This window comes from Drosophila persimilis, unplaced genomic scaffold, assembly GCF_003286085.1.
Source record: "Drosophila persimilis strain 14011-0111.01,24,50 unplaced genomic scaffold, DperRS2 tig00000000-arrow-pilon, whole genome shotgun sequence".
In the NCBI taxonomy this organism is placed as follows: Eukaryota; Metazoa; Arthropoda; class Insecta; order Diptera; family Drosophilidae; genus Drosophila; species Drosophila persimilis.
In genome coordinates this window covers 12,584,517-12,608,576 of record NW_020825288.1, presented here as the reverse complement: position 1 = coordinate 12,608,576, position 24,060 = coordinate 12,584,517, and the positions used below count along the sequence as shown (strand labels likewise).

Below are 24,060 nucleotides of genomic sequence, written 5' to 3'. Positions count from 1 at the left end.
TTGTAAGTACATACCTAAAAATGTATCGCACTCGTCTCTCGTTCGGTTGCCATTTGCGCAATTTTTGGTCGGCGTAAAATGAGATTGCCTGCGTGCTAATTGCGGCAATCGTGGCGGACACGCGAACAGGCGGACAGCGGACAACGGACCGGGGTACTGCAGACAGAGGATGGGTGGGATTTGATGTTGACAATCGGCAGGGCAGAGTCTTAGTGGTCATACCCTACGCATCGAATATTTCTCTACAAATCGGAAAACCTTGAAGCTAAGAACTTGACACCGCCTTGACTTGAAACACCACATCCAAATGCTCCTCCGCTTTGTCAAGCTCCGTTTCGGTTGGGTGCTTTGTACATTTTCTGTTCAGCTAGTACCAAAACGTGGTCAGGATCAAGGTAACAAATGGTTTGTGGGAAAGTCCGCATCTCATATAACTCTGAATGAATGAATGAATTAATGAATGAAGCGCCCTGCACGGGTATGGGGAGTGGTGCTGTACGTCCATTACTCATGTATCAAAGGGAATGGGTATATTAGATGATATAGGATCCTACCATATCCGCAAATAGGTTTAATTTCCAAAGCCTCCTCTTTGTAAGTCAAGAATTTAGTGTGAAAATATACAAATTGACTCTTTTCTTTGGAGTTTCTGGGTTATCCCTCGAATGTTTTTTTTTCTGATTATATTCCACAATAATTGGTTCTGTATCTACTGTGATTCAGAATTGTTTGCTGGTGCCCGTTGTTCGTTGCCGTCCCGCGAAAGAACCCCATTGAAGTTTTATTTTTAATTTGAGATCCTCCCCTCTGCTCAAAGGCATCTTAGCGCCGAAATTGATGATTGTTCCGCTTTGGGGTGTTTTGTTACTCTCAAGCTCACTTCCTTCTCTTTCCCTAAGGGCTCGGACGCAAAGCGTTTTTTCTGGAACTACCGATGCACTTCAGCAGAACCACAATACGATGACGTTGCTTGTTGTTTAACCTATACTCTATTAAAGGGTACTAGGATGTGGAATATAGTTTGAAACGCAGGAAAATTAAGTATTTCAGACATGTGTGCCTCGAGAAAACCGTTCAGACTGGATTTCTATGCATTCATCTGTTTTTATTGACCGTTTATGATTGAAATCTCGAAGCTCGAAGCGTTTAGATCGGTTTTCTATATCATATTGTAATTAGGTGCCATATACTTAAAGGAAAATGGCATATTAAACAGAAACACTAGAATATTTAAATTAAAACAGACAGTTATACAGGAGATCAATTCACAAAATATTCTATTTAATACGGCCCATATTTAATATAAATATAAATAAGAAACTCTTTAAAACAATGATAATCAGGCAGGCTCCGTTTTTCACTTACTTTTGCGGATTAAGTACGTGTTAAGCCAAAACGGAGCCCAGCAGAATATATATATATTAAATATGAAAATATTTAATTTAAATCTTTACAACTTCCACTCTCGGAGCAGATCTATTGGTTTCATATAGTACATATGTATGGATGTATGGATAAATATTAAAGTTTTAGTGAATGAAGAAATTAACGATAGACAATTATGCAACCAATCCCTAAGATCTGTACTAGAATCCCAACCATCCCAACCAACCAATTTCCTGTCATTTGTAGCCGCTCGCTTACGAGAAATTTGATCAACACCATTCTACGAATGTGTTCTAGTGGAGGTTCAGACGAGTATATCTACCATAAGATCTGCAAGGGTATCAAATATTTCGGTTCCCAAGAGCTAATCTTGCACTCTTAGTGTTGTTGCTGCTGCTGCTGTTGGTCAAAGTGTTAAACGATTTGCATCATATTACACACAGTTGCTGCTGTTGGTGCCGCTGCTGGTGCTGCTGTTGCTGTTGCTGTTGCTCCTGGGTCTGGGTCTGGGTCTTGGTGGTTTGCCTGGCCATTGTCGCCAGAGTCGAAAGCGTCGAGCCTCGTGCTATTGCTATTGTGCTAAGCTCCGCATGAAGAACGAGGCAGATGGAGACGACGGAGCTGGAGGCAATGCTGCAACACTGGAGGCAAAACAAAAGCAACGCCAGAGCCACCAGCAGCAGCAGCAGCAGCAGCAGCAGGAGGAACGGCAACCACCAACGATTTATCACAGCAACGACGTCAACGAAATCGATCCGGATCTTAGACCCCCTGCCCCCTACCACCTACCACCTACCACCTCTACCAGAGTCACCCTGAATACAAGTATATATGTATCTATGTGCGTGTATGTGTTCTCCTTTCCCCCCGTTGTGATGTTTTGTGGTGTGCGTGAAGCATAAAATGTAATTTTGAATTTTTGAATCGTTAAAAGCAATTAATTGCCACTACGCAACGGCAGCCAGAATGGCGGGGCATGCCTACTGCTCCACTCCGCTCCAACTGTCTCATCAGCATCAGACCGGCCCCTCATCCACAGCCACATCCACATCCATTCAACCCACTCTCCCCTCCCCTGCCCTCCCCTCCCCCACCGCACCATTCTACACTCCGCACACATCCAGAGAACGAACCCCATTCATATGACAGGCTGCATGGTCGCCATAGCTTTACGAGTGTACTGCCCAATTTTGTTGCAAATTTTTCGTTCCGCGGAACTTGTGGTGCATTTCATCTCGTCTCTTCTTGGACGTTCGGTGTCGGTCGGTCTTCTGTCTTCTGTCCTCTGCCGTCCGTCGTCTTTCGTCGATCCGATGATCGTCGCGCGCACATTCATTTGTCGCTTAATGTCCCTCAGTTAGGCCGCCCCAGGCCGCAGGCCTCTGTGTGTCAGAGTCGGTGGCATCTCAGGCACTCCACTTCCACTCTCCTCCAAGCAACCACTGTACCACCGTACCACTGTTGCGCTGCTCCTACTCTCTTATCCCCACATTCTGCCTCTGTGCTGTGCTGTGCTGTGCTGTGCTGTGCTGTTCTGTTCTGCTCCCAGAGTGTCTGTATCGCCTTGGTATGTGCGGCATCTGCTGGCTAGGCTTCTGTGATGTGATCTGATGATGATGCTGCTGAGGCTGCTGCTGCTGCTTCAGCTTCTGCGGTGGTGCTTCTTTCTGTGGATGTGGATGTGGTGACATCCACTTGCAGCACTCGCACATTCGTCGTAGTCGTATTTTCTCTTGGTTGCACATTCACACGCATCAGCCAGAAAACAGCAACAGAAACAACAGCCGCCACATAAACCGACGACCGACCGACCGACCGACCGACCCGACCATCGACCATCGACCATACCATAAAACATTAGTTTCCCATTTGCGTGCTAAATACCCTACATGGAATCCACCCGGGCATATCGATTGTTAGGGCTTGAATGTTTTGGCTTGGCTTCTAGGACTATATGTGATATGGGATGGCAACAAAACTGAGCGCTCATTGTGTCTCGTCTTTGGCAGAACAGGTACGCCGGGATAGGCTCAATCATTGCTTGATTATCGAAATCTTTCGTCATTCTTCAGGGGAGTAGCCAATATCATGTGCAGGGTGACTGGAGAGTCGTATAAATCTGTGGGTCTTGGAATGGGGCAGCCGCAGCCTCTCTGTCTCGTTGTCCGTCCGATACCTCTCTCGTGGCACGCACTATGATGCGCGCTTTGAAGTCCTGTCAAGCACTTGAGATACATTTATGTATTTTTTGCATTTTCATTGCTTCGACTCGGCGGCGGGCGGGGGCCCGGGCGGCTGCGCACAAATGCGAAGAATGATTAGTTAGTTGGTCATGCAAAATGGGTGAAACCGGTTCGGATCGTAAGGCATCGCATAGCGAACGATCCTTCCAGCATAATCAACATGCAGCATGTGGCATGCTGATGATCGGCAGCGGGGCACACAAATTATGAACGCACGGAATGTCCCAAGAGTCGAACGAGATGAGATGAAAAGAGAACTTACCTGGCGAATCATTTGCAGATTGCAATCGTCGGAGCAGCATAGGGGCATCATCACCATGGAAGTGCACTCCCTGAAGGCGGCCCTGCTGGCTCTTCTGTTGCTGCTGCTCCTGCTGGGGCATTGCTCCCCCTCGGCCACCGCGAGCCACCAGGTGCAGCGCCAGCGAGCGCCTTGGCTGCGCGACAGCATCGACATTAAGGACAAGATCATAGAGCTGCAGTGTCTGGCGCGATGTGGGAGCACCACCAGCACACGGGCGGAGCGGGAGCGGTGCCTGGACCAGTGCATCCTGGAGCTGCTGCGGGCACCGCGCGCCGGCAGCTGTCCCACCCTGGGCAGGCAGACACGGCCGCGACTATCCTGCCTGGACAACTGTGTCTACGATCACGACTGTGCCGATGTGCAGAAGTGCTGTGTGTCCGCCTGCGGGCCGGTGTGCGTGGATCCCGTGGGGGTGCGGAATGACACGGAACTGCCGCCGATACCCAGGATCCAGTACTTCAAGATGTCGCGCGGCCACAAGGTGGAGCTGCGCATCGAGTCGTCGCTGCTGGTCTACTACTTCCACGTGGAGGTGCGCTCCCACATCGGCCGCTTCTTTGCGCCCCGCAAGCTCGGCCTCTGGCAGTGGCAGAAGGTGGAGAAGATAATGGAGACGAACAGCGGGCGGAGCAAACTGTAGGTCACCCACCCACGGCCCAGTCGGCACCAATCGATGATTCCATTCGCTTTCCTAATTCCAACCCACAGCACGGATGTCTTCTTCAACATGCGCCCGGGTCGCTGGTACCAGGTGCGGGTGGCGGCAGTTAATGCGTTTGGCTTCCGCGGCTACTCCCAGCCCACGCGCCCCTTCTCCTCGACTGGCAGTAAGTGTGGCCATAATCCCATCACGCCATCCCTCCTCGGCTAATGCTAATGGTTTTTCTCACAGATCCGAAGCCCCCCAAAGCCCCCAACGATTCGAAGATTATATCTAAGCAGTACGATGGACGCTTCATGAACGCCAAGCTGGTGTGGTGCCCCTCCAAGTCGAATCTGCCCGTGGAAAAGTACAAGATCATTTGGTCGCTCTATGTGAACAGTGCAGAGGCATCGATGATCACCCAGGACACATATGTGAAGGATGTAAGTCTGCCCAAAACACGACTCCAGCTCGGCAAAGTTCCTGTTTAATAATTCTTGTCATGCGATCCCCACAGTCGCACCAGTTCGAGATCAGGAAACTGTTGCCCAACTCCTCGTACTACATACAGGTGCAGGCCATTTCCTACAGCGGCTCCCGTCGACTGAAATCCGACAAGAAGTCGTTGCTGTTCAACACCACGCTGCAGTCCCTCGAGCCCTATGCTCCACTGCAGTGCTCCTCGCACAGCTTTAAGCGCAAGTATCATCACATCACCAGCTCCAGCGTGAGCTCCACCACCAGCACCAGCACGGAGAGAACTTCCACGCCGGTCAACATCAATGAAGTTGCACCCGTCGTGAATCGGACCAGCGCCGCTGCCACCTCGCATGATGTGCGTTTCCGGCTGAACCGGAAATTCGGCATGATTGTGCAGATTTTGGGATTCCAGCCACACAAGGAGAAGTAAGCGATGCTCTCATGCTGTGCTCGTGTGCTCGTGTGCCCGTGCTCTCCGTACACATGTTATGCAATGATTTTTGTAAACATTTCTGCCCCAAAAAACAAAACAAAAAAAACACACACACTTTTCTGATGCCGCATTCGATTACAGGGTCTATGAACTGTGTCCCCAGGAAACCAACTGCGAACAGCGCGAGTTCAGTGCGATTCGAGCAAAAGTAAGTACCGTACCCGCACTTCAACCACACCCACACACACACACACACACACACACACACAAGTAATGCTGACGGCTGCCACGAGCCACAGAAAGCCACCGCTAGCCGGGTTCGTGCCATTCGGAAAGCCAGCCGCCCCATCGATGGCCAGCCCAGTGATTAGCACATTGCCTATAAGTATTTCTTACATGGCAGAATTCATGTTCGTTGGCGTTGGACACGTTTTTACAGCGCCACGTACGTGGTTTAATTGTTGTTAGGAAATTCGATCCTAAAGGTCTAGGTGGAAGGGACAAAGATCAAGGATTTGCACAGAACCCAAAATAACCCAAATAAATACGATATTTTTGGCATTCTTTTGCAGAAAGATTCTCTGGAGTTCAGCAAGCTCAAATACAACACCACGTACGTGCTGAAGGCCCTGCGATCAAGTCCAAACTCTGTGCTGGATGAAACGAGGAATGTATTCACCTTCACAACGCCCAAGTGTGAGAATTTCCGCAAGAGTTTTCCCAAGCTGGTGATCAAGTGCGGCGGCGAGTAAGCAACGCCTCAGCCAGAGTAAGCGATGGAGAGAGTTCAGACGCACCCCCCCAGACCATGAGATTATACTAGATTGTAAATAATTGTATGTAAAACTTAACTTTTTACTTATTGTTAGACCTAAGCACACCACATACAAACTGAACAAAGATCCCTCTCTCGATCTCTATGTGAAGAGGTCCTTGAACTGCTGCAGATCCTGCTCCATCGTAGGTTTCCCACCGGAGGAGGAGGCCCCCACCAGTTTGCAATCCACCAGGCGTATGTTGTGTTCCAGCAACGCCGCTATCAGTCGCGTGGTGTATAGCACGGGTCCTCCAACTAAATGCAAGAAATCGTAGTGCTTTTCCCGCCTCGTACTAAACAGAATGCGTTTTGACACAAAGTCTCCGTAGTTACTGATTCGTCCCACACAGACGTAACGCTGAAGCGACGGGGCATATACCTCGATGACCGCACGCAGGCTTTCCGACGGAGTTAGGCTTGCCGCTGGCGCATACACAATGCGAAAGGGCACGTCTAGGGCCTTGTAGAAGTCGATAGCAAGGCTCAGGATATGTTCCAGCTGAGCGTTTGCTTCGTCCGCCGTTTGGGTGGCCACAAAGCTTTGCACAGCATTTGTTTGGGTGGCTGTATAGAGACTGGGAGTAGGTCCGTAATGCTGAGCTTCGGCGCGATTGTAGCTGCGTCCACAGCAGACATAGCGCAGGGGCAGCACAGAGGGGTAGACGCAAAGCTTAGTCATGGCCCCCAGATAGCTCTCGAAAGCGGCACCACCGGTCAGGTAAGCAGTATTTATCTTGTTTTGGAGATGCTCCTCCCTGACCATGTGATAGTCGGCCAAGGGCGTGGCGTTGGCCTCCAAAAGAACACAGCGCACAAAGTCAGGATTGGCGGTTTGAACAAAGTCTCCTTTGGTGACGAAATAGCGGCCCAACGACTGCATGGCATTGACATCAAAATGAGCTGCCTGCTCCATCATGTAATAGCGATTATTATCCACAAAGTGAATAAGATCTTTCCGTTCTAAATGGGATGGTACGTTGCTAGTGCTGCCCGGCAGGCTATGACGATAGAGCAGTACCTCCCGGTCTCCAGTGGGACACTGGGCATGCAGACGATTGGGTAAATGCAGAAAATCATGTATAAAATCATCCTCGATGGGGTAAAGTGCCTGTTTGAGGGCTTTCAAATCGTTGCGCAACGTTTTTCCCTGCTCTTTGAGCTCTTCAATCTGCAGCTCGCTGCCTCCCTTTTTGGTTACTTCTTTGAGATTTTTGGTGACTGCCTCACGCTCTCCCACCACCCTCTGGAGTTGCTCATGGTGTGTCTGGTACTTTTGGTACTTGCGGAACACACTTTCCACACTGATGTCCAGGCCACGGCTGGCGATACTCTGCTCCAAAGACGCGGCCTCGTCGAAGGTTCCGGCGAAGTCCAAATACGGCTGCAAAGTCGCATAGTTTTCGTTAGCCTTGTCGCCGGTTATGTAAAGAGCGGAGATTTTCCTGATGGAACCCTTTTGAGCCGCACGGCAGCTTCTTAAAACAATTTGAAGACCTAACATTACTTTAGCGGCCGACGACAAGCAATTTTCACAACAAAACAATCCAATCAGCTGTCGGCAGTGATGCCAGATAGGGTGGTTTCCGTTGAGGGTATTCCAACAAACTGCCATTTCACTTGAATTTGCCAGTTCATACAAAGAACGAATCTGTGTCGTTCGGCTCGCGCCGCGTCATCATGAGCCCCTCAGCGTATGTCCTCTCGTATGCTGCCGTATCCGTATGGACTGCATGTCCGAGTTTTTCTTGATAGGATAGCTATCAATGTCATCACTCTCCCAACCAACCAAGTGCACGCCAAATTGCGATTATACAGTAGAGTACGACTGGTTTATTAAAAAAAAGGAAATATAAAAAGTACATACAATGTATATCTTATCAAAATTAATATCACAATTGATCCCCTTGACACATTGCGCTATTCAAAACTTTTCCGTAGGCGGGAGGAGGTCTGAAATTCATGATTTCATTTAGCACAAGCTCCTTCCAACACTTAACAGAAAGCCAATCCATGTTCTCAAAATTTTGATCGTAAAGTGGAGCAGTGTCCTCGTCGTTGTGTTGAGGCTGCACCAAGTTTTTCAGGAAAGGATGTCTCAATGCTTCATCGGCGGTTATGCGATTTTCCGGATCCATTACTAGCATTTTCTCTATTAAATCCACGGCCTGAGAATTTACCATACCGAAAAGTTCCGTAAAATCGCTTTTGGTCCTCCTGGGTAAGGATTCCACGTAGGTGCGAGCACTTTCTAAGTCAATCTTGCTTTTGAACGCGTCCGATGGTGTGCCCATTACATCGATTATGCAATCAAGTTGATTTGTATAGTCCCTTCCTGGAAAGAGCGGTCGCCCCGTAATCATTTCGGCAAAGATACAGCCCACAGACCACATATCAATTGCCTTGCTATAGTTTCTCCAGCAGAAGAGGATCTCTGGGGCACGGTACCATCGCGTCGTCACATAAGTTGTCATATCTTTACTGTTCAATCGTGCCATGCCGAAATCCAGAATACGCAGCTCACAGTCTTTGTTCACAGCAATGTTTCCAGGCTTCAGGTCGCGATGAAGGACTCCGGCACTATGAATATACTTTAAGCCCCTGAGTATCTGATAGAGGATCACCCTAATTTGATTGTCCGAGAGCTTTTGTGACCGTATGGTTTTATGAAGGTCTGCATCCATTAGATGAGTCACTAAATACACCTGCTGAAAGTTCTCCAAAGTGGGAGAAGGCGAAGAAGGATGGAATACGTCCAGTAAACTAATCACATTCGGGTGATCCATATGCTTCAGCAGACGTATTTCGCGATAGACTCGTTTGGCATGCTCTGCGGTTTCGAATGGCTGCAGTAGTTTCTTGATTGCAACATTCACATCGCCTCCCCGCAATTTCGCTTTTGAAACCTGGCCAAAGGATCCAGCGCCAAGAAGCCGTTCGATCTCATATACATCTGGTACCTCCCATGCCTTCTCATCCATTACGAATTTTGTGAATTTCGACATTTTATTTGTACTCGTTGGACTGCTGCCCACCGTAGCGTTCCCTGAGGCGATGAAAAATAAACTGATTTAAAATGGTGCTCACCCGCTTTCCTCAATACATTTCTTATCAAACGATAAGTGGAGTCTAATCGGTGCATTATTCACTCCTGATTTATGGCCGGAATTGGTATGGGGCAGGAAATGATAAAACATACTGCCAGAAATACTTACAAAGCAAAGATCTTGTTCTGTTGAGCATTTATCAGCACCCTTGCGTTGCAGTTAAATTCGAAATTGCATACTAAAAAGTCTTATCTATATGTATATATCATAGAGTATTTCTGAACTACCAGAGCTGTCAGATCGGGCAAACCTGCCCCATCGATGGCGTTTATGCGGTTGAATTTCGTGATGACTTGAAATGACTAAACTTTTACGAAAAAACGCATTTAATATACAATGCAAAGAATAGATTAGTGGCAAGCAATAACAAATTTGTAAATATACAACACAAAAATATTAGTCAACATTAAGATTTGGTACATTTTGAGTACAAAAGGCATAATTTAAACAACTTTGTTGCATAGGTATAAAAAATAGAAATCCTCTCCTGAATAATACTTAAAGACCTTGATGGTTGCTTTGTTGTTTGCTCGATTATCATTTCATTTCCTGTAGAACCTGAGCGAAAGACGGTGGCGGCTTGAAGTTTGTGACCTCTTTGTAAATGAGTTCCTTCCACTTGTCCACTGGGAGATCCATGTCCTCGAAACTTTGATCGTACAGCGGTGAGGTGTGCTCGTCGCTGGGCTCAGAGTACTTCTCCAAGTACGGATGGGCCAAGGCTTCTTCGGCTGTGATACGCTTCTCGGCATCCAGCTCGAGCATCTTCTCCACCAAATCGATGGCCAACGGATTAGCGTTTTCAAACACCTTCTTAAAGCTTCGTCTCTTCATGGGCGGCAGTGACAAAATGTAATTCCGAGCACTCTCTGAGGAGATCTTCTTCATGAAGTCGTCGGGCGGCGTGCCCAGCATCTCCATGATCAGATTTAGCTGATGAATATGATCGGTGCCCGGAAAGAGAGTGCGTCGTGTGATCAGCTCTGCCATTATGCAGCCCACCGACCAGATGTCCACCGTTTGGTTGTAGTGCTGCCAGTTGAGCATGATCTCCGGGGCCCGATACCAACGTGTGGCCACATAGCCGGTCATCTCGTTCTCTGTTGGCCGCGCCAGTCCGAAGTCGAGAATACGCAGCTCGCAGTCTTCGTTGACTGCAATGTTGGACGGCTTCAGGTCGCGATGAATAACACCGGCACTGTGAATGTACTTTAGACCCCTGAGTATCTGGTAGACCAGGAATTGTACGTGATCGTCGGACAGGTGCTGCATCCGTATGATGTTGTTTAGATCCGCATCCATCAAGTGGGTGACCAGGTACACCTGTTGAAAGCTCTCCAGCGACGTGTTCGCCGGATGAGGGTGGAATATGTCCAGCAGTCCGATCACATTGTCATGATCCATATGCTTCAGCAGTCGCAGCTCTCGATACGTACGCTTCGCATGTACGGACGACTGAAAAGGGCGTGCCAGCTTCTTTATGGCCACATGCATATTGGTTCCCCGAACCAGAGCCTTCGAGACCTGCCCATAGGCACCAGAACCCACGGGCTGCAGGTTCTGGTAGATGTCAGGGATCTCCCATTCTGTGCGGTTTATGTCCAATTTGTAGAACTTTTGAGTCTTTGACGCTGACATGGTTGCTGCTCCTATTTCTTTGACGCTCGTTGCCGTTGCCTTGAACTATTGGCACCTATCAAAGTAGAGATATTAAACAGCAATACGAGCAAAACAAATATGGCTGATTACGTTTATCTTGAGCGATGAAGCAGTTCCACGGGCACACTGTACGCCCAAGTGTATCAACAGGAATGCCAAGAAACGTCCGAAAGCATATTTATTTGTTCTATTACTCCACTTCGATGCGTGTTAGGGGGACGTGAATCAGAGAATGTGTCCGGCCAGCAACGAATTCCGTATGCGCTGCAGCCACACATAATGGAAACGAGAAGTTGGTTCAGGTTTCAAAGGTCTAGCCTATGATCCATTTGAGCTATGACAAAATGAAGATCATTTCAATTTCATCAAAAACGGCTTTGGTAAGCTAATATGCTTTATAGTTCAAAATGAACCGCATTTAAATAAAAATAAATACTCACACACGGATCAGCTGTAATGTCCCAAGGTATATTACATGGAAGGTAAGGGGAGAAAAAGAAAACGAGAGAGTGCCAGCCTTACCCCACATTCGATAGACCTTGCAATAGGCCCACTATAACCCCCGTTAAAATTCAAATTCAAATTAAATTAACAGATGCGGGCAAGAGCAATCAATCTGCAATAAATTCACCTGTAAATAAATAAAAGCAATAATATAGTGATTGTTTTGATTTTAAAAATAATATTCATATTTATTTTAGGATTTTGTAAGTTGATATTGAAAAGTCTTATGTTGATCGAAACTGTGTTCAAATGGCATAAGATACTAGAGGCAGTTTATTCAGTCGGTAGGTACCAAGCCCCTTTAATATTAATGGAATTAAAAGTAATAACAGAAAAGCTTTATTTCAGGACTTAAAGCGTAGAATGAATATATAGTAAATACTTTTTGTTTTAAGGATTATTTTGAAAAATCCATTATTTTTTGTTGGCTCTACTTCTCTCTAGCGTCTGGCACCTCGTCAAACGCAACCGGCAGTGTCTGGGACCTTGAGGCCACCGATGTCTTCGGCGACAACGGTTCAGTCGTCGTTGGGGTCCAGATGAGCTTCCGTCGTATATTAGCATGGTGCTTTTCTAGCCGCTTCCTGTTGTTGTACCTGACATACATTCGGCTCCGATCGCTCACTTTGTAGTCGCTTTCCTGTTCCCCGGGAAAAAGACTCAGGAGTTCGCTCTCCAAATTCCGGCAGTTTCTTATCGACAGTGGAATTTTTTTTATAACGAAATGGTCGGCGATGGCATTTATGGCCGTTCTTCTTAGATTCGGAGTCAGGGGCTCCGGTCGGCCCACGCGCTGCAGCAGTGCCGTCGCCCCAACTGCTCTTAAAATGACGGCAGCCGTGCTAGTCGGCGAGGGCTTACGCACTCCAGACCCTGCACTGTGCGAAAATGAGGGAGTACGCGCCTGGATTTGGCGGATTGCGGTGGCGTTCCCAGCTTGCTGCGCAGCAGAAGCCTGGATTTGGCGGATTGCGGTGGCGTTCCCAGCTTGCTGCGCAGCAGAAGCCTGGATTTGGCGGATTGCGGTGGCGTTCCCAGCTTGCTGCGCAGCAGAAGACTGGATTTGCCGGATTGCGGTGGCGTTCCCAGCTTGCTGCGCAGCAGAAGCCGACGAGGACGCCTTTGACGGCGTCTTCTGCTTCATTTGAATCCCGAGGAAGAACCCAAGTGGCTCTTCCGGCGTCGCCACTTTGTTTTTGTACGTAATTTTAATTTCCAATCTGAAAAAGGTTCATTTAAATAGATTTTATTCGAATTTTTACCGCAGAAATCGGCCACACAACTTACTCGTCCATGGTCCCACTTTGATTTGCTGTATCCGCGGCGTCGTTTTTCACCATTTTGTTTCCTCTTCAGCTTCGAGCTCGGAAGCAGCACAAAAAGGATTGCAAATTTTCCTTTCGTTGCAATGAGAGCGAGAGGGAGGCAAGAGTTCTGATCTAACTGCCGCACAGTGGGTCAAGCTTAAACAATTTTTAAATTACTGCTATACATATATATTATATATATTACACATATAATATATTAGATATATATTGTTGGCAATAAAACCACACATGAGAAAAACCGGACAGGATTGACCGTTTTTTGCCCACTGTGTGGTATTTGTGTGGTATTTGACCAGATGAACACCTGCACTTTGACGGTCGCCATTTCCAACCAGACTTCGACCGCGTTCAGTTTAATTTTCTGCGAACGTAATGGAGCTTGAAGAAGTTTTCGCAAGCCACCCACGGAAAAATATTGTATTTCAAAAGAGTTTTACGAATTGATCTGTATAGAAATGTAGATCGAGTAAATGTGAGCTTAATGCTAACCATAGAGGTTGACATCGAAATGAATAGCACTTAAACAAAATGAGCCCCTGTCCAGGACAGTCCCTCCTTCTTCTGTGGAACCTTCACAATGACGCGGCGGCCAGGCCGTACTCCGAGTTGTTGGCACGCTCGATGACCTCGTCGAGCATCGTGAAGCGAATCAGCTGCTGGACGGGACCGAATATCTTCGCAATGGTCATGCTGTCCAGGACATCGGCGAACACCGTTGGCTGGACAAAGTAGCCGGGAAGGCCACCAGCTTGGCGCCCTGCTCTTCATCTGCTCGTGGTTGACCTGGACACTCTGCTCGGTGTTTAGGTCGAGGGGATTGCCCACGGTCCTCTTCACGCGCTGTGCACTGCGATCCACGAATTCGTCGTAGATCTTATCCTCCAAAAAAGTGTGAGAGCCGGCACAGCAGCACTGGCCCATGTTGAAGAAGAGGCCGAAATGGGCCATCTCCACGGCGTAGTCAGCTTGAATGAAGCTTGAATGGTTTGAAATGTTTTGCCCGATTTGCTCTCGTGCTACTCATTGTTGATGAACAGTCCGTCTAGAGCATCTCCGGGGTGGTCTGGGGCGGAGTAGCGGGCCACGCAACATCTACAAATCTAATATAGGGTATAAAAAGTCTACGCAGATTTTGTTCCGCAATTGAGATGGCAGTGCTTCGATAAATCACTCGACAGCTGATCGCTGGTGGGGGCAGTTCCTCAATAAGAACGCTGCATTGATTTCGATGGGAAATCAGATGTTTTCCGCGATTTGTTTTTTTTTTTTGCATTATTTAATTTTTTTCTGAATGAAGTCATTTGGACCTACACGCGCCTGCGCACTGGTAGCCTGAACATTATCAAATACGTTAATCTAATCGTGCCATAAACACATTGGGTGACAATTCGCGCCGGCCATCAGAACTTTTAGTTTCTCGCCGAAGCCGCTCGTGTCCGTTTCGCTCAACAGTTGTGACCTAGAAAAAAAGTGACTGTAAGTCGGTAAATAGAAAACATGACCTGTTTAAAAATTTCGCTCTATAAAGACTTCCAAGTATTGTTATATCCCTCGACCTCAATCTTGTCCCAGCTGGGATGGGATGCAAAGTGTCATCTCGTTTTCACCACCTCCGCGCCATGAACTGCGACCTTTGGAACGTGGACTTTTAAACATAAATATTCTGTTTAATCAAATCTCTGTGATAGCAGCAACGGTAACATGGAACTTAAGCTGCAAACAAATATCTGTTAGCGGACGACGATTAGATTAGCTACGTGGGTTCAAAGACCGCTAATATTGGTTTGCTTTTGTGCCTTGCCGAAGGAACCGGGTACCAATAGGTTCAAGGGTTGTTACTACATAGAAAAACCACCCCTTTTTACCACTCCCACTAAACTTTTTTTTGTTCTTTTGCAGTCCAGTGCCACCCAAAATGACTTCCACTCTACTGCCCGGTAACATTGTCTATGGCGGACCCATAACCGAACGTGAGGCCCAGGACTACAGATCCTTGGGCCAGTTCGTGTTGGACAAATACAAGGGCTTCGGGGACCAGACGGTGCTGGTGGATGCTGTCAGTGGGGCCGAGTACACGGCCAGTTTCATGCACAAATCAATTGTCCGACTGGCCCACATACTCCAGAAGCTGGGTGTCAAGCAGAACGACGTCATCGGACTGTCTGCCGAGAACAGCGTCAATTTCGCATTGGCCATGTTTGCCGGCTTTGCTGTTGGCGCCACGGTGGCACCCCTCAATGTCACCTATTCGGACCGCGAGGTGGACCATGCCCTCAATCTGTCCAAGCCAAAGATCATATTCACCTCAAAGCTGACAGTCGATCGCATCGCCAAGGTGGCCAGCAAGAATAAGTTTGTAAAGGGCATCATTTCCTTCAGCGGCAGCTCCAAAAACTTTAAGAATATCTATGCCCTCAACGAAATGATGGACGACGACAAGTACACGACAAGCCCGGAGTTCCTGTCTCCAGCGGCAAACAAAAATGAGGATGTTGCCCTGATTGTTTGCTCATCGGGGACCACAGGACTGCCCAAGGGTGTGCAGCTAACCCAAATGAATCTTCTGGCCACTCTCGACTCACAAATGTATGTTCCCATCGATGCAGCGTATATTGTATTTCTCATCAATGTTTGTCTCTCAACAGCCAGCCCACGATGATACCCATGTCAGAAATAACACTGCTGACGGTCATTCCCTGGTTTCATGCCTTCGGCTGCCTAACACTCATCACCACCGCCTGCATGGGCGCCCGGCTTGTGTACTTGCCCAAATTCGAGGAAAACCTGTTCCTCTCTGCCATCGAGAAGTACCGCGTGATGATGGCGTTCATGGTGCCCCCACTAATGGTCTTCCTGGCCAAGCATCCGATTGTGGACAAGTACGACTTGTCGTCCCTGATGGTCTTGCTGTGCGGAGCCGCACCGCTCTCCCGCGAAACCGAGGATCAGATCAAGGAGCGCATTGGAGTGCCATTCATTCGACAGGGCTATGGCCTGAGTGAGTCCACGCTTAGTGTGCTCGTCCAGAACGATGATTTCTGCAAGCCAGGCAGCGTGGGCGTCCTCAAAGTTGGTATCTACGCCAAGGTTATTGACCCCGACACGGGCAAGCTGCTGGGAGCCAATGAGCGTGGCGAGCTCTGCTTCAAGGGTGATGGCATCATGAAAGGATACATTGGCGATTCCAAGTCCACGCAGACGGCCATTAAGGATGGCTGGCTGCACACTGGTGACATTGGCTACTACGACGATGACTTTGAGTTCTTTATTGTAGACCGCATCAAGGAATTGATCAAGTACAAGGGCTTCCAGGTGCCCCCGGCCGAGATTGAGGCTCTGCTGCTTACCCACGAGAAGATCAAGGATGCGGCTGTGATTGGCAAACCCGACGAAGCCGCCGGCGAGCTTCCACTGGCATTTGTGGTCAAGCAGGCCAATGTGCAGCTCACAGAGAACGATGTGATCCAGTTTGTCAACGAGCATGCCTCGCCCGCCAAGCGGCTGAGGGGTGGCGTGATCTTCGTCGATGAAATTCCAAAGAATCCGAGCGGCAAGATCCTGCGCCGCATTCTGCGCAACATGCTCAAGAAGCCAAAGTCCAAATTGTAAACGGATCAGGATCGACCCCCAACCCTGTTCAGATTGTACCAATAGTTTACTATATGTATCGTTTTATTATTGCTAAACTTTGTTTTATAAACTACCAACTGGTTGGGTTTTTTTTCGCTTTGTTTTCACGTATTTTGGCTCGTATTCTTTAAAAACTTAAATAAAAATGAAATACGTATCTCGCGGACACAATCGGGCTTTCGCTTTACAGCGTTTACAAAGAGTCATGCCATACATTTGATGTCCGTAACTATCAACAACAAGAGTTATACATATATTGTATATCCAACAACTACACATCGTACAATACATTTCGATCTCTCAACAAACTCTTCTTTTGCCATATCCCCATATTGTTACGCGAGTATATATATATATATATATATGTATATATATTTATGTGTATATATTTATTTGAAATATTTAGCTACTCTTCCGCTCTGGTTTTGTAAATAGTTGCTTAACATTTTGTTTGTATGCAGGGAAAGGGGAAAAAGTTCTGTTCTCTATCGAATGGGGGCTTCATTTGAGTGGTATATAAAGAGGTTTTTTATGTTTATATGTCTGTTCTGTTCGTTTCTGTTCTCTAGCATTAGTTCACTAATTATTGTGTATGAAACCTTAAAATTTAAGAGAAATGCCTTGGTTTCTATAACGGAAATACATATATCAATAGTTTGTGTAAAATCTCTAACGTTCTCCACTGATCCACGGATCCATACAGTATCCAGTATGCAGTACGTACTTATTGTTGCAGTTCTAATCGACTTGGTGCATGACATATGAACTTAAACTTAAGCCTAACTCGCACGAATCTCTCCTCACACAAAATAAGATGAATAAATTCAGTTGTTCACTTCGTTAGTTTCGTTTCTTTGGTTTTTTTTTTCATAAATAAAGTACGAGTGCATTCTAAAATTAGGTCTCCTGTTCTCCTACGGCTCCTTATAGTTTCCTTTTCTCTCATTTTTTGGCACAACAAATGACAACAAATTGTTGAATCTCTCTCTGATTGTCGCTTGTGAACAAACCTAAACCTCTTCCTACCGCTTTAAATGAATGTGTGTGATTAATATTGCTAAAATTGTATTTTGATCCCTGGGACCATTATAAAAGACGACAGCGACGAGGCAGGGGCATTGCAATTTGCTTGATGACTGGTAAAATTATGTATATTATGGATACGGACCACGACTCCGACCCTGCCCTAAGGTGATAGCTCGAAGCTATGATTAGATTCTGTTGCGGATCATACAATTATCTCCATGCGGTTCGCCTTGCGCGTGACCTTTGGTGGGCCTTGTGCTAAGTCCGACATGCCGCCGTATTTGAACGAGAAGATGACAGTCTGTTGGCCAAAATTTGCTTCAAATCTGCAGGGCATTTGCATTAGCATTCAAACATTAGAAATATATTATCATCAGTCGAATCAGATCTACTTACTCTGTGCTTATGTGTATCTCTGGCGGTTTGCCTGTGGCATTTTGTATGACTAGAAACATTTTGGTCACAATTTCAATCACATGACCCGTTTGGAACACAAAATCTCCTTTTTTTCGACCAAACTCAGACTGCAAAGTAAATATTATATCATCTCTCTAATTGAGGGAGGGCATTCTGTAAAAAACTCTCACCGCCTTCACATGAAATACAGCAATGTCATCCAGGTAGGGGCTCAATGACATACGATATATCTCCGAGGCAGGCACTCTGTACTTGATTTGCAGCGTTCGCTGGTCCAACAGCAGGAGCGATGAAGTGGATAGCACCAGCAGAATGGGTACAAACTGCGATCGTAAAATAAATATTTATCTTTCAGCTCAGTTTTATAAGCTTTGTATAAGATATGCCTTGCTTACCTTGCCGCTGGAACGGGCTATCTTATTGATTATGTCCGCAAAGACCACATATTGATCGTTTGTCTCTGCGCATATCTTCTTCCACTGTTGATTGTGACGCAAACGCACATAGTCGCCCACAAACGGATGCCCCACACTGCCAGAAAATAGTTTAGGAAATGTGGTTAGAGAAGATAAATCCTGAGAGAGCTATGCATACCTTCGTGCGTAGGAGGCTTTACGATCCTTGAATATGATGCTGGCCGTCACCTTCTCTCGCATACGATTTCGTGCTGTCTGATCGAAGGAGTTGCGATATATGTAGCATTTCCAGCGATGATATATGGAGCGCAAGTGCCGTGAGGCATCTGCCAGGAAGCCAGGCGCTGCCGGCCACTCGGTGGACAGAGGACTCAGTGTGTTCGGTGGCAGGCGCAGCGGTATGGTCAGAAGGAACTGGCGTATCTTCCACTGGCGATAGTAGCGGGCTATCACCTCGATGGCCCATTTCACCTGGCGTTTGTACTTCAGCGAACGATACTCTTCGCGTGCCTGCAGAATGCAAAATATATCAGCTATGTTTCTCAATACGTTAGGTGGATTAAACAATGTAAAACAGTGGAAACAAAATGGAATGCTTACAACACGGTATAAACTCCACAAGTGCCTACGACCAGTGAAGGGAATGCCAAAGCGGCACTCCTACGAAAGAACGAAAGAACATGCAGAAACAAATCAACAAAAAATTAAGAAATAAATATCATGCAGCAGCTGGAGCTGGAACACTTACTCGCCAAGTGCGCCAGGCACTTGATATAACCATCTGGCTGTGTCGCATGCGCAGGTACCGCTTCCTCGCATGATACATACGAAACATCTTCTGGATGAGCACCGCCAGCTCTCCGATACGCAGGCGTCGGAACTGCTCCAGCTCATAGACGGTACGCGGACTCCGCACAAACACATTCTTGGTGCCGATGGTGAACTCTGCCGATGGCAGCGGCAGATTGCGTATGATCAGGGCAATGCCTTCCACCTGGCTGCCGCCATGGAAATGCGGCCATGTGAGGCTATTGAGCAGCTTGTAGCGATGAAAGAACTTAACGTGCAGCAGGTGGTAGCAGTGGCCCGTGCGACAGAGATGAACCAGCGGCATCAGCGACATGTAGCGCACCTGATGCTGCACCAGAGCTAGATCGAACTGATGCGGCTGCTTGCCCTCGTTGGGCTTGATGCAGAACACATAATGGGAGCGACGATGCTTTACAATCGCCAGCAGCGTTTGCAGCTGGGTGCGTATGTTAGAGCTGAGAGTGCTAGGCTTTTTGCTCGTCTGTCTGCGCGGATTGCCCTCGGGGAAAAGGCTCTGCACCAGCGACAGTTTGCTTTGATAGCACGCAGCACTTATATACTTTGGCAGCACGTCGGAGTTTTTCTCCAGGAAGCGATGTATCGAGTAGTTAACAACGTTGGCAAAGTGCCGGATCCTGCAAGTGCAATCATTAATACATACATTCATTCATTGGATAGATGGAAATACCCACTGAAAACACATGGAATTACTGCCGCTAGTCATGAAATTTGGATGCCCGGCACAGCATTGTTGGACACGCAAAAGCAGAGCCTCATTACTGCTCAAATGGGCCTCGTTGATCAGGCTGAGGATGCCATAGCTTGGCTTGTCAATTAGCTCGCAAATGGACTCGTTGTCAAAGTAATCAATCCGCGACCATTCCAATCCCTCCCGTATGTACAGCTCTTGCTCAGAGCGCAGCAAATGGAACAAAAAGTTCTGCCACATCAGAATAATTAAAACAGGAGAAAATCTCTTGGCTATTAATTTCTACTTGCCTGATGGATCTTTTCTGCACTGTAGTTGATGGCAAACTGCTCAAATGAATTGTGATCGAGCACCTCGAAGCCATAGAAGTCGAGCAGGGCCAGGTTCTTCTCGCGCTGCGTCGACTTCAGTGTCTCATTGATTTTGTTCACCAGCCACGTGAACAGACGACTATAGAGAGTGCGGCAAAGTGTATTCCGATTGTTGGCCGCCTGCCGGGCATCCATTTCGGACCCCACATCCTCCTGACTGCTGTTCGTACTGTTTGCACGCGTCAGGCAGTTGATCAACACTTGAGCCTCCAGATTAAGCAGCTGAGCGGTTTCTTGAACCTCTGCAAGGAGAAAGGGTTTTCGAAAATTATACTTTTCTATTGGATATCTGATACTCCACATCTTACCATACACATTGGACACCTGACAGCCCTCGGTGCCATCGATATTGGTCACGGGCACAAAGATAAAGTTGCCCAGCTTCAGAACCACAGCAATGACACGAAAAATGGAGCTCGTTTCATCACAGCTAAGCCCCAGTACGTCCAGAGAACGCTAAAAAATAACAGATCGTAGAAAGGTTTATACACCTTCAAAGTCTAGGACCGAGGACTGACCTTGGTATAATGAAAGTTTAAGCGATCCTCCTCCATGGCAGTTGTGTTGCGCAGCAGCTCATACTTTTCCACATTTCGATACAGCTTGAGCGATTCTAAAAGGATTCCAATTTATTAGAATTAGGCACAAGCAAAGGTAGGGTGAATCATTTACTCAGCAACTGGAGATCAGCCCCCAATAGTAATTGGTAAAATATGTGAAAGTTTCGCTCGCCAATGATGGTGTCCGTAATGCGAGTCTGCGGAAGGGAGGGAGAGAAATATTAGCAAAAAATCTTACACTCAAATCAAAAAGTGCTTCGTGGCTAAGAGCAAACCTTTTCCAGCATATCTTTTTGGGCAAGCATGGAGATAATAACGAAATAGATCATGGATTTATATATATACTCGTATAGGGGACCTATCAGGGGGCTCTACTTACAGTGGGTTATGTGCACTCCCATCGGATCGCCCCTAAAATCGATTTCAATATCAAACAGTTTTCCCTGAAAGCCAGACAATCATTTAGTTTTTAAGATCACATGGTATCATTCATGGGACACCTACATATCGGCTGGAGTTGTTGTTTTTCAGCGTACAGGCATTGCCCATGGCCTCGAGAAAGACATCCGCACAGGTAACGCATTCTCGCAGTCGTTGTGTAGGCGATTTGTGGCGTCGATGCAGAGAGGAGCTGGCCGAAGGCGTAGGCGACACCGAGACGGAAACCGAGCTAGGATGCGGCGGCGGTGGTGGCGGCAACTCGCCAAGCACTTTGCTTAGCTTGTGTGCATCGTACAGCGATATACGTTGCGTGGAACCCATCAGAGAGTGCCGATCCCGATCCCGTTCTGGCTGACTCTCAGTGGAGTGCTGGCGCACCAGATTCGAGCAGCTACCGCGATTCAGATTGCTTTGGTGGGCGGTGGTGGTGGATGATAGGCGACTGTTGCTGCCGCGCAGCAGCAGCATCGGCGACTCGGTCCCGGCGCCGCATTCCTCCTTCTCTAGGCTCTGGGCGCGTATGCATTTGCTGTGGCCGCACTGGCGACAGCCGCCATACGAGAGCATGGCATACTTGGGCGATGTGTTGCTGGTTGCCCCCTTTTGGGGCGGTGTGGCAGTGGCGATGCAGGCTTGAGTCTGCTGGTGCTTGAAGCACGACTTGGTTGGATGCAAGTGATGTGAGGAGGCGGCATGCGCTTCGATTAGTGTGCTGATGTTTTCGCTGCTCTTATGGTGTGAGAAATCAAAGTCCACGATCTTCTCACGCATATTCCGCCTGCTCTGGCGTTCAATGCTCTCGTCACGCGTCCTCGAGCGCTGCGATGGTCCAGGGGACGGAGACTGGCGACGTGCCATGGCCGCCGCCGGAGTGTTCTCGGCCCTGTTCTTGCAAATAATAAAGTTGGCAGTGCCAGAACAGCTGCTCGAGGCTCGCCTGTGGGCGTGAACTGCCACTCCGCTGGCCGAGCTGGTGGAAGATTGCTTGCGCAAGATGTTCGGAGTGTGGCAGAGCGGGCGATCCTGTATGTGAGTCAGAAAGTTGACAATCATTTTAAATGTCTCTGTTTTTCCCGCACCGCTCTCCCCCGTGAGCAGCACGCACTGGTCCTCGCTGTGATCCTTGAGGGATTGGTAGGCCAGGTTGGTGAGGCCGTAGCTGAAAGGAAACCACGGAAGAGAATGAAGCTGTGGCATGGGGCATGGATTTCAATCCGCTACTTACATGTGGGGAGGCAGCTGGAAGATGCCCTTGTCGCCATAGTTGCGGACATTGTCCAGCGAGTGCTCGGATATGTGATGATATGGATTCAGAGCCACAACAGAAGTTCCAATGTAGGTCTAAAAGGGACAATTAAATACTATATAAATGGCACACAAATCATGTACACATGTATGCTTACATATATATGATCGCGCTTATAGCGCTGGTGGATGTTGTTTATAAAACTATCCTCGGACAGATTCTCGAGCAGCACCGAGTCCCAGGTGCCGATTTCCTGTTCCATTGCGACACCCAATTACAACAACGTCGTCGTGCACGGCAGCAGTAATGGCAGCAAGAGAAGCAGCAGAAAACGAGCCCAACATTTGAATATATCAACTGCAGGGGGGCGTGAAAAGGCGTGAAAGAAGAAGTGTTAGTGGCTGCAACAATTGCATAATTTATCGCGAGCGTGTGCTTGCATCTGGGCAAATCCGTGTTTTGATTTTCTGATTGAATTATTGATTTTCAGTTTCTGGCTCGCGTCGAGCAACAGCCTCGCCACCGAGAACATAGAGATATCTTGGCAAGTGGTGGCCGCACACAGCTCTTGTGGATCAAATTTGAAAGTTGCACTCTCCAGCCTTCGCATCAACACAAATTGACTTTTCTTTTGCCCGAATTGTACATTTTGTTTACCTTTTCAGATATTGAGGCATTTTGCAGCAGTGTGACCGCGGATTTATCGTATCGTTAAAACAACCGTTCGACCCTCAGAAATATACCAAAATGTACCATTTCATTTTAAAAATATACCGTAAATATATTGACGAATTCACGATCTATATTACGTATTCCTCGATTTTGATATTCCGTGGAAAATTACCATCTAGATAGATCTCTCAGTCCTGCCCACATATTTTTTTACAATTGATGAATCAATTTTCTACTGAACTGGCTTATTCTTAATACTTGCTTTTATTGGACTTTGCGTAAAAAAAGGTTTTATCGAAAATGGGCAAATAAAAAAAAAACGAAAAATTATAGTCGTTCATATGGCTCAATTTTGATATTCCGTGGAATATTACTAGCTATCTATATAGCTCAGCCCTGCCCACATAGTTTTATACGATTAATGAATCAATTTTCTACCGAAAAGTATTAAAAATACCGTAAACGGTCAACCTGTTTTGTATCCTGTATGTACTAGTGGTGGCAAACAATACTATTGATTGGACTATCGATAGAATTCAACCAATTTCCAGTCCCCCTATCGATGGTGCACACACTCACACACACCGTCAGTGCTGCCGATTACGCTGTTTTCCCATCAGATCTGGCTTTTTTTGAAGACGAATTAAAGGAAAAATTTGTGAATTGCGGGAATTCCGTACTTTTTATAAATGTGTTTAGATTTGTTCAGCATTTTTTGTGATTTTGCCACCGGTTACATAAAAATTAAGAACATGTGGCCGGTTCATCAGCCTTTTCAGTCAAAAAAATCGTGTGAGTTAAGAAAAATAGAATAAAGTTTTATTGTCAGTGAAAAGATATTGCTAGCTTATATTTAAATAT

At 47.1% G+C, this 24,060-nt stretch overlaps 6 protein-coding genes across 9 annotated transcripts; 2 read left to right on the top strand and 4 right to left on the bottom strand.

The window, feature by feature from the left end:
* The first annotated feature begins 837 nt into the window (after window positions 1–837).
* Window positions 838–6,427, top strand: LOC6587640. The gene is made up of 7 exons (XM_002013403.2): window positions 838–965; window positions 3,910–4,569; window positions 4,642–4,760; window positions 4,826–5,019; window positions 5,094–5,482; window positions 5,631–5,697; window positions 6,062–6,427. The coding sequence occupies exons 1-7, from the start codon at window positions 838–840 to the stop codon at window positions 6,239–6,241; spliced, it is 1,737 nt and encodes a 578-aa protein (XP_002013439.2). The 3' UTR covers window positions 6,242–6,427.
* Window positions 6,324–7,843, bottom strand: LOC6588173 (serine--tRNA synthetase-like protein Slimp). Its single transcript, XM_002013402.2, has one exon. It carries the CDS (start codon window positions 7,805–7,807, stop codon window positions 6,407–6,409), a length of 1,401 nt encoding a protein of 466 aa, XP_002013438.1. The 5' UTR covers window positions 7,808–7,843; the 3' UTR covers window positions 6,324–6,406.
* Window positions 7,844–8,107: 264 nt separating this feature from the next.
* LOC6588446 (putative mitogen-activated protein kinase 14C) lies at window positions 8,108–9,340 on the bottom strand. Its single transcript, XM_002013401.2, has one exon. The coding sequence runs from the start codon at window positions 9,306–9,308 to the stop codon at window positions 8,196–8,198; it is 1,113 nt and encodes a 370-aa protein (XP_002013437.2). The 5' UTR covers window positions 9,309–9,340; the 3' UTR covers window positions 8,108–8,195.
* Window positions 9,341–9,718: 378 nt separating this feature from the next.
* Window positions 9,719–11,286, bottom strand: LOC6588411 (mitogen-activated protein kinase p38a). The gene is made up of 2 exons (XM_002013400.2): window positions 11,160–11,286; window positions 9,719–11,103 (listed from the first exon to the last, which is right to left on the bottom strand). The coding sequence occupies exon 2, from the start codon at window positions 11,046–11,048 to the stop codon at window positions 9,948–9,950; it is 1,101 nt and encodes a 366-aa protein (XP_002013436.1). The 5' UTR covers window positions 11,049–11,103; window positions 11,160–11,286; the 3' UTR covers window positions 9,719–9,947.
* Window positions 11,287–14,197: 2,911 nt separating this feature from the next.
* On the top strand, window positions 14,198–16,697 carry LOC6588345 (4-coumarate--CoA ligase 1). Of its 2 annotated transcripts, none has more exons than XM_002013397.2 (3): window positions 14,198–14,377; window positions 14,801–15,487; window positions 15,547–16,697. In XM_002013397.2, the coding sequence occupies exons 2-3, from the start codon at window positions 14,817–14,819 to the stop codon at window positions 16,508–16,510; spliced, it is 1,635 nt and encodes a 544-aa protein (XP_002013433.1). In that variant the 5' UTR covers window positions 14,198–14,377; window positions 14,801–14,816; the 3' UTR covers window positions 16,511–16,697. The 2 variants fall into 2 exon arrangements, with proteins under 2 accessions (XP_002013433.1, XP_026843141.1); XM_026987340.1 differs by having other exon boundaries at window positions 14,198–14,385.
* A 79-nt stretch (window positions 16,698–16,776) lies between these two features.
* LOC6587597 (unconventional myosin-Ia) lies at window positions 16,777–23,094 on the bottom strand. 3 transcript variants are annotated; one of them, XM_002013396.2, is made up of 17 exons: window positions 22,685–23,094; window positions 22,507–22,622; window positions 21,345–22,440; window positions 21,220–21,283; window positions 21,116–21,129; window positions 20,953–21,037; window positions 20,799–20,893; window positions 20,589–20,736; window positions 20,200–20,522; window positions 19,893–20,140; window positions 19,139–19,835; window positions 18,991–19,050; window positions 18,569–18,900; window positions 18,370–18,505; window positions 18,145–18,297; window positions 17,954–18,081; window positions 16,777–17,883 (listed from the first exon to the last, which is right to left on the bottom strand). In XM_002013396.2, exons 1-17 carry the CDS (start codon window positions 22,787–22,789, stop codon window positions 17,760–17,762), a joined length of 3,924 nt encoding a protein of 1,307 aa, XP_002013432.1. In that variant the 5' UTR covers window positions 22,790–23,094; the 3' UTR covers window positions 16,777–17,759. The 3 variants fall into 3 exon arrangements, with proteins under 3 accessions (XP_002013432.1, XP_026843127.1, XP_026843129.1); XM_026987326.1 differs by lacking the exon at window positions 18,991–19,050; XM_026987328.1 differs by lacking the exons at window positions 16,777–17,883; window positions 17,954–18,081; window positions 18,145–18,297; ... (6 more) ...; window positions 20,589–20,736; window positions 21,116–21,129 and having other exon boundaries at window positions 20,826–20,893.
* Window positions 23,095–24,060: the final 966 nt, after the last annotated feature.

Excerpts from the sequence above, each read along its gene's own strand:
- LOC6587640 (XM_002013403.2), top strand. The coding sequence starts at position 838 with ATGATTGTTCCGCTTTGGGGTGTTTTGTTACTCTCAAGCTCACTTCCT. Across the intron at positions 4,761-4,825 it reads CCCCTTCTCCTCGACTGGCA|ATCCGAAGCCCCCCAAAGCC; the intron begins GTAAGTGTGGCC and ends TTTTTCTCACAG. Across the intron at positions 5,020-5,093 it reads AGGACACATATGTGAAGGAT|TCGCACCAGTTCGAGATCAG; the intron begins GTAAGTCTGCCC and ends CGATCCCCACAG.
- LOC6588446 (XM_002013401.2), bottom strand. The coding sequence starts at position 9,308 with ATGTCGAAATTCACAAAATTCGTAATGGATGAGAAGGCATGGGAGGTA.
- LOC6588411 (XM_002013400.2), bottom strand. The coding sequence starts at position 11,048 with ATGTCAGCGTCAAAGACTCAAAAGTTCTACAAATTGGACATAAACCGC.
- LOC6587597 (XM_002013396.2), bottom strand. The coding sequence starts at position 22,789 with ATGGAACAGGAAATCGGCACCTGGGACTCGGTGCTGCTCGAGAATCTG. Across the intron at positions 21,284-21,344 it reads ACAACAACTCCAGCCGATAT|GGAAAACTGTTTGATATTGA; the intron begins GTAGGTGTCCCA and ends TCTGGCTTTCAG. Across the intron at positions 20,141-20,199 it reads GTGCAGAAAAGATCCATCAG|AACTTTTTGTTCCATTTGCT; the intron begins GCAAGTAGAAAT and ends CTGATGTGGCAG.
- LOC6588173 (XM_002013402.2), bottom strand. The coding sequence starts at position 7,807 with ATGTTAGGTCTTCAAATTGTTTTAAGAAGCTGCCGTGCGGCTCAAAAG.
- LOC6588345 (XM_002013397.2), top strand. The coding sequence starts at position 14,817 with ATGACTTCCACTCTACTGCCCGGTAACATTGTCTATGGCGGACCCATA. Across the intron at positions 15,488-15,546 it reads GCCACTCTCGACTCACAAAT|CCAGCCCACGATGATACCCA; the intron begins GTATGTTCCCAT and ends GTCTCTCAACAG.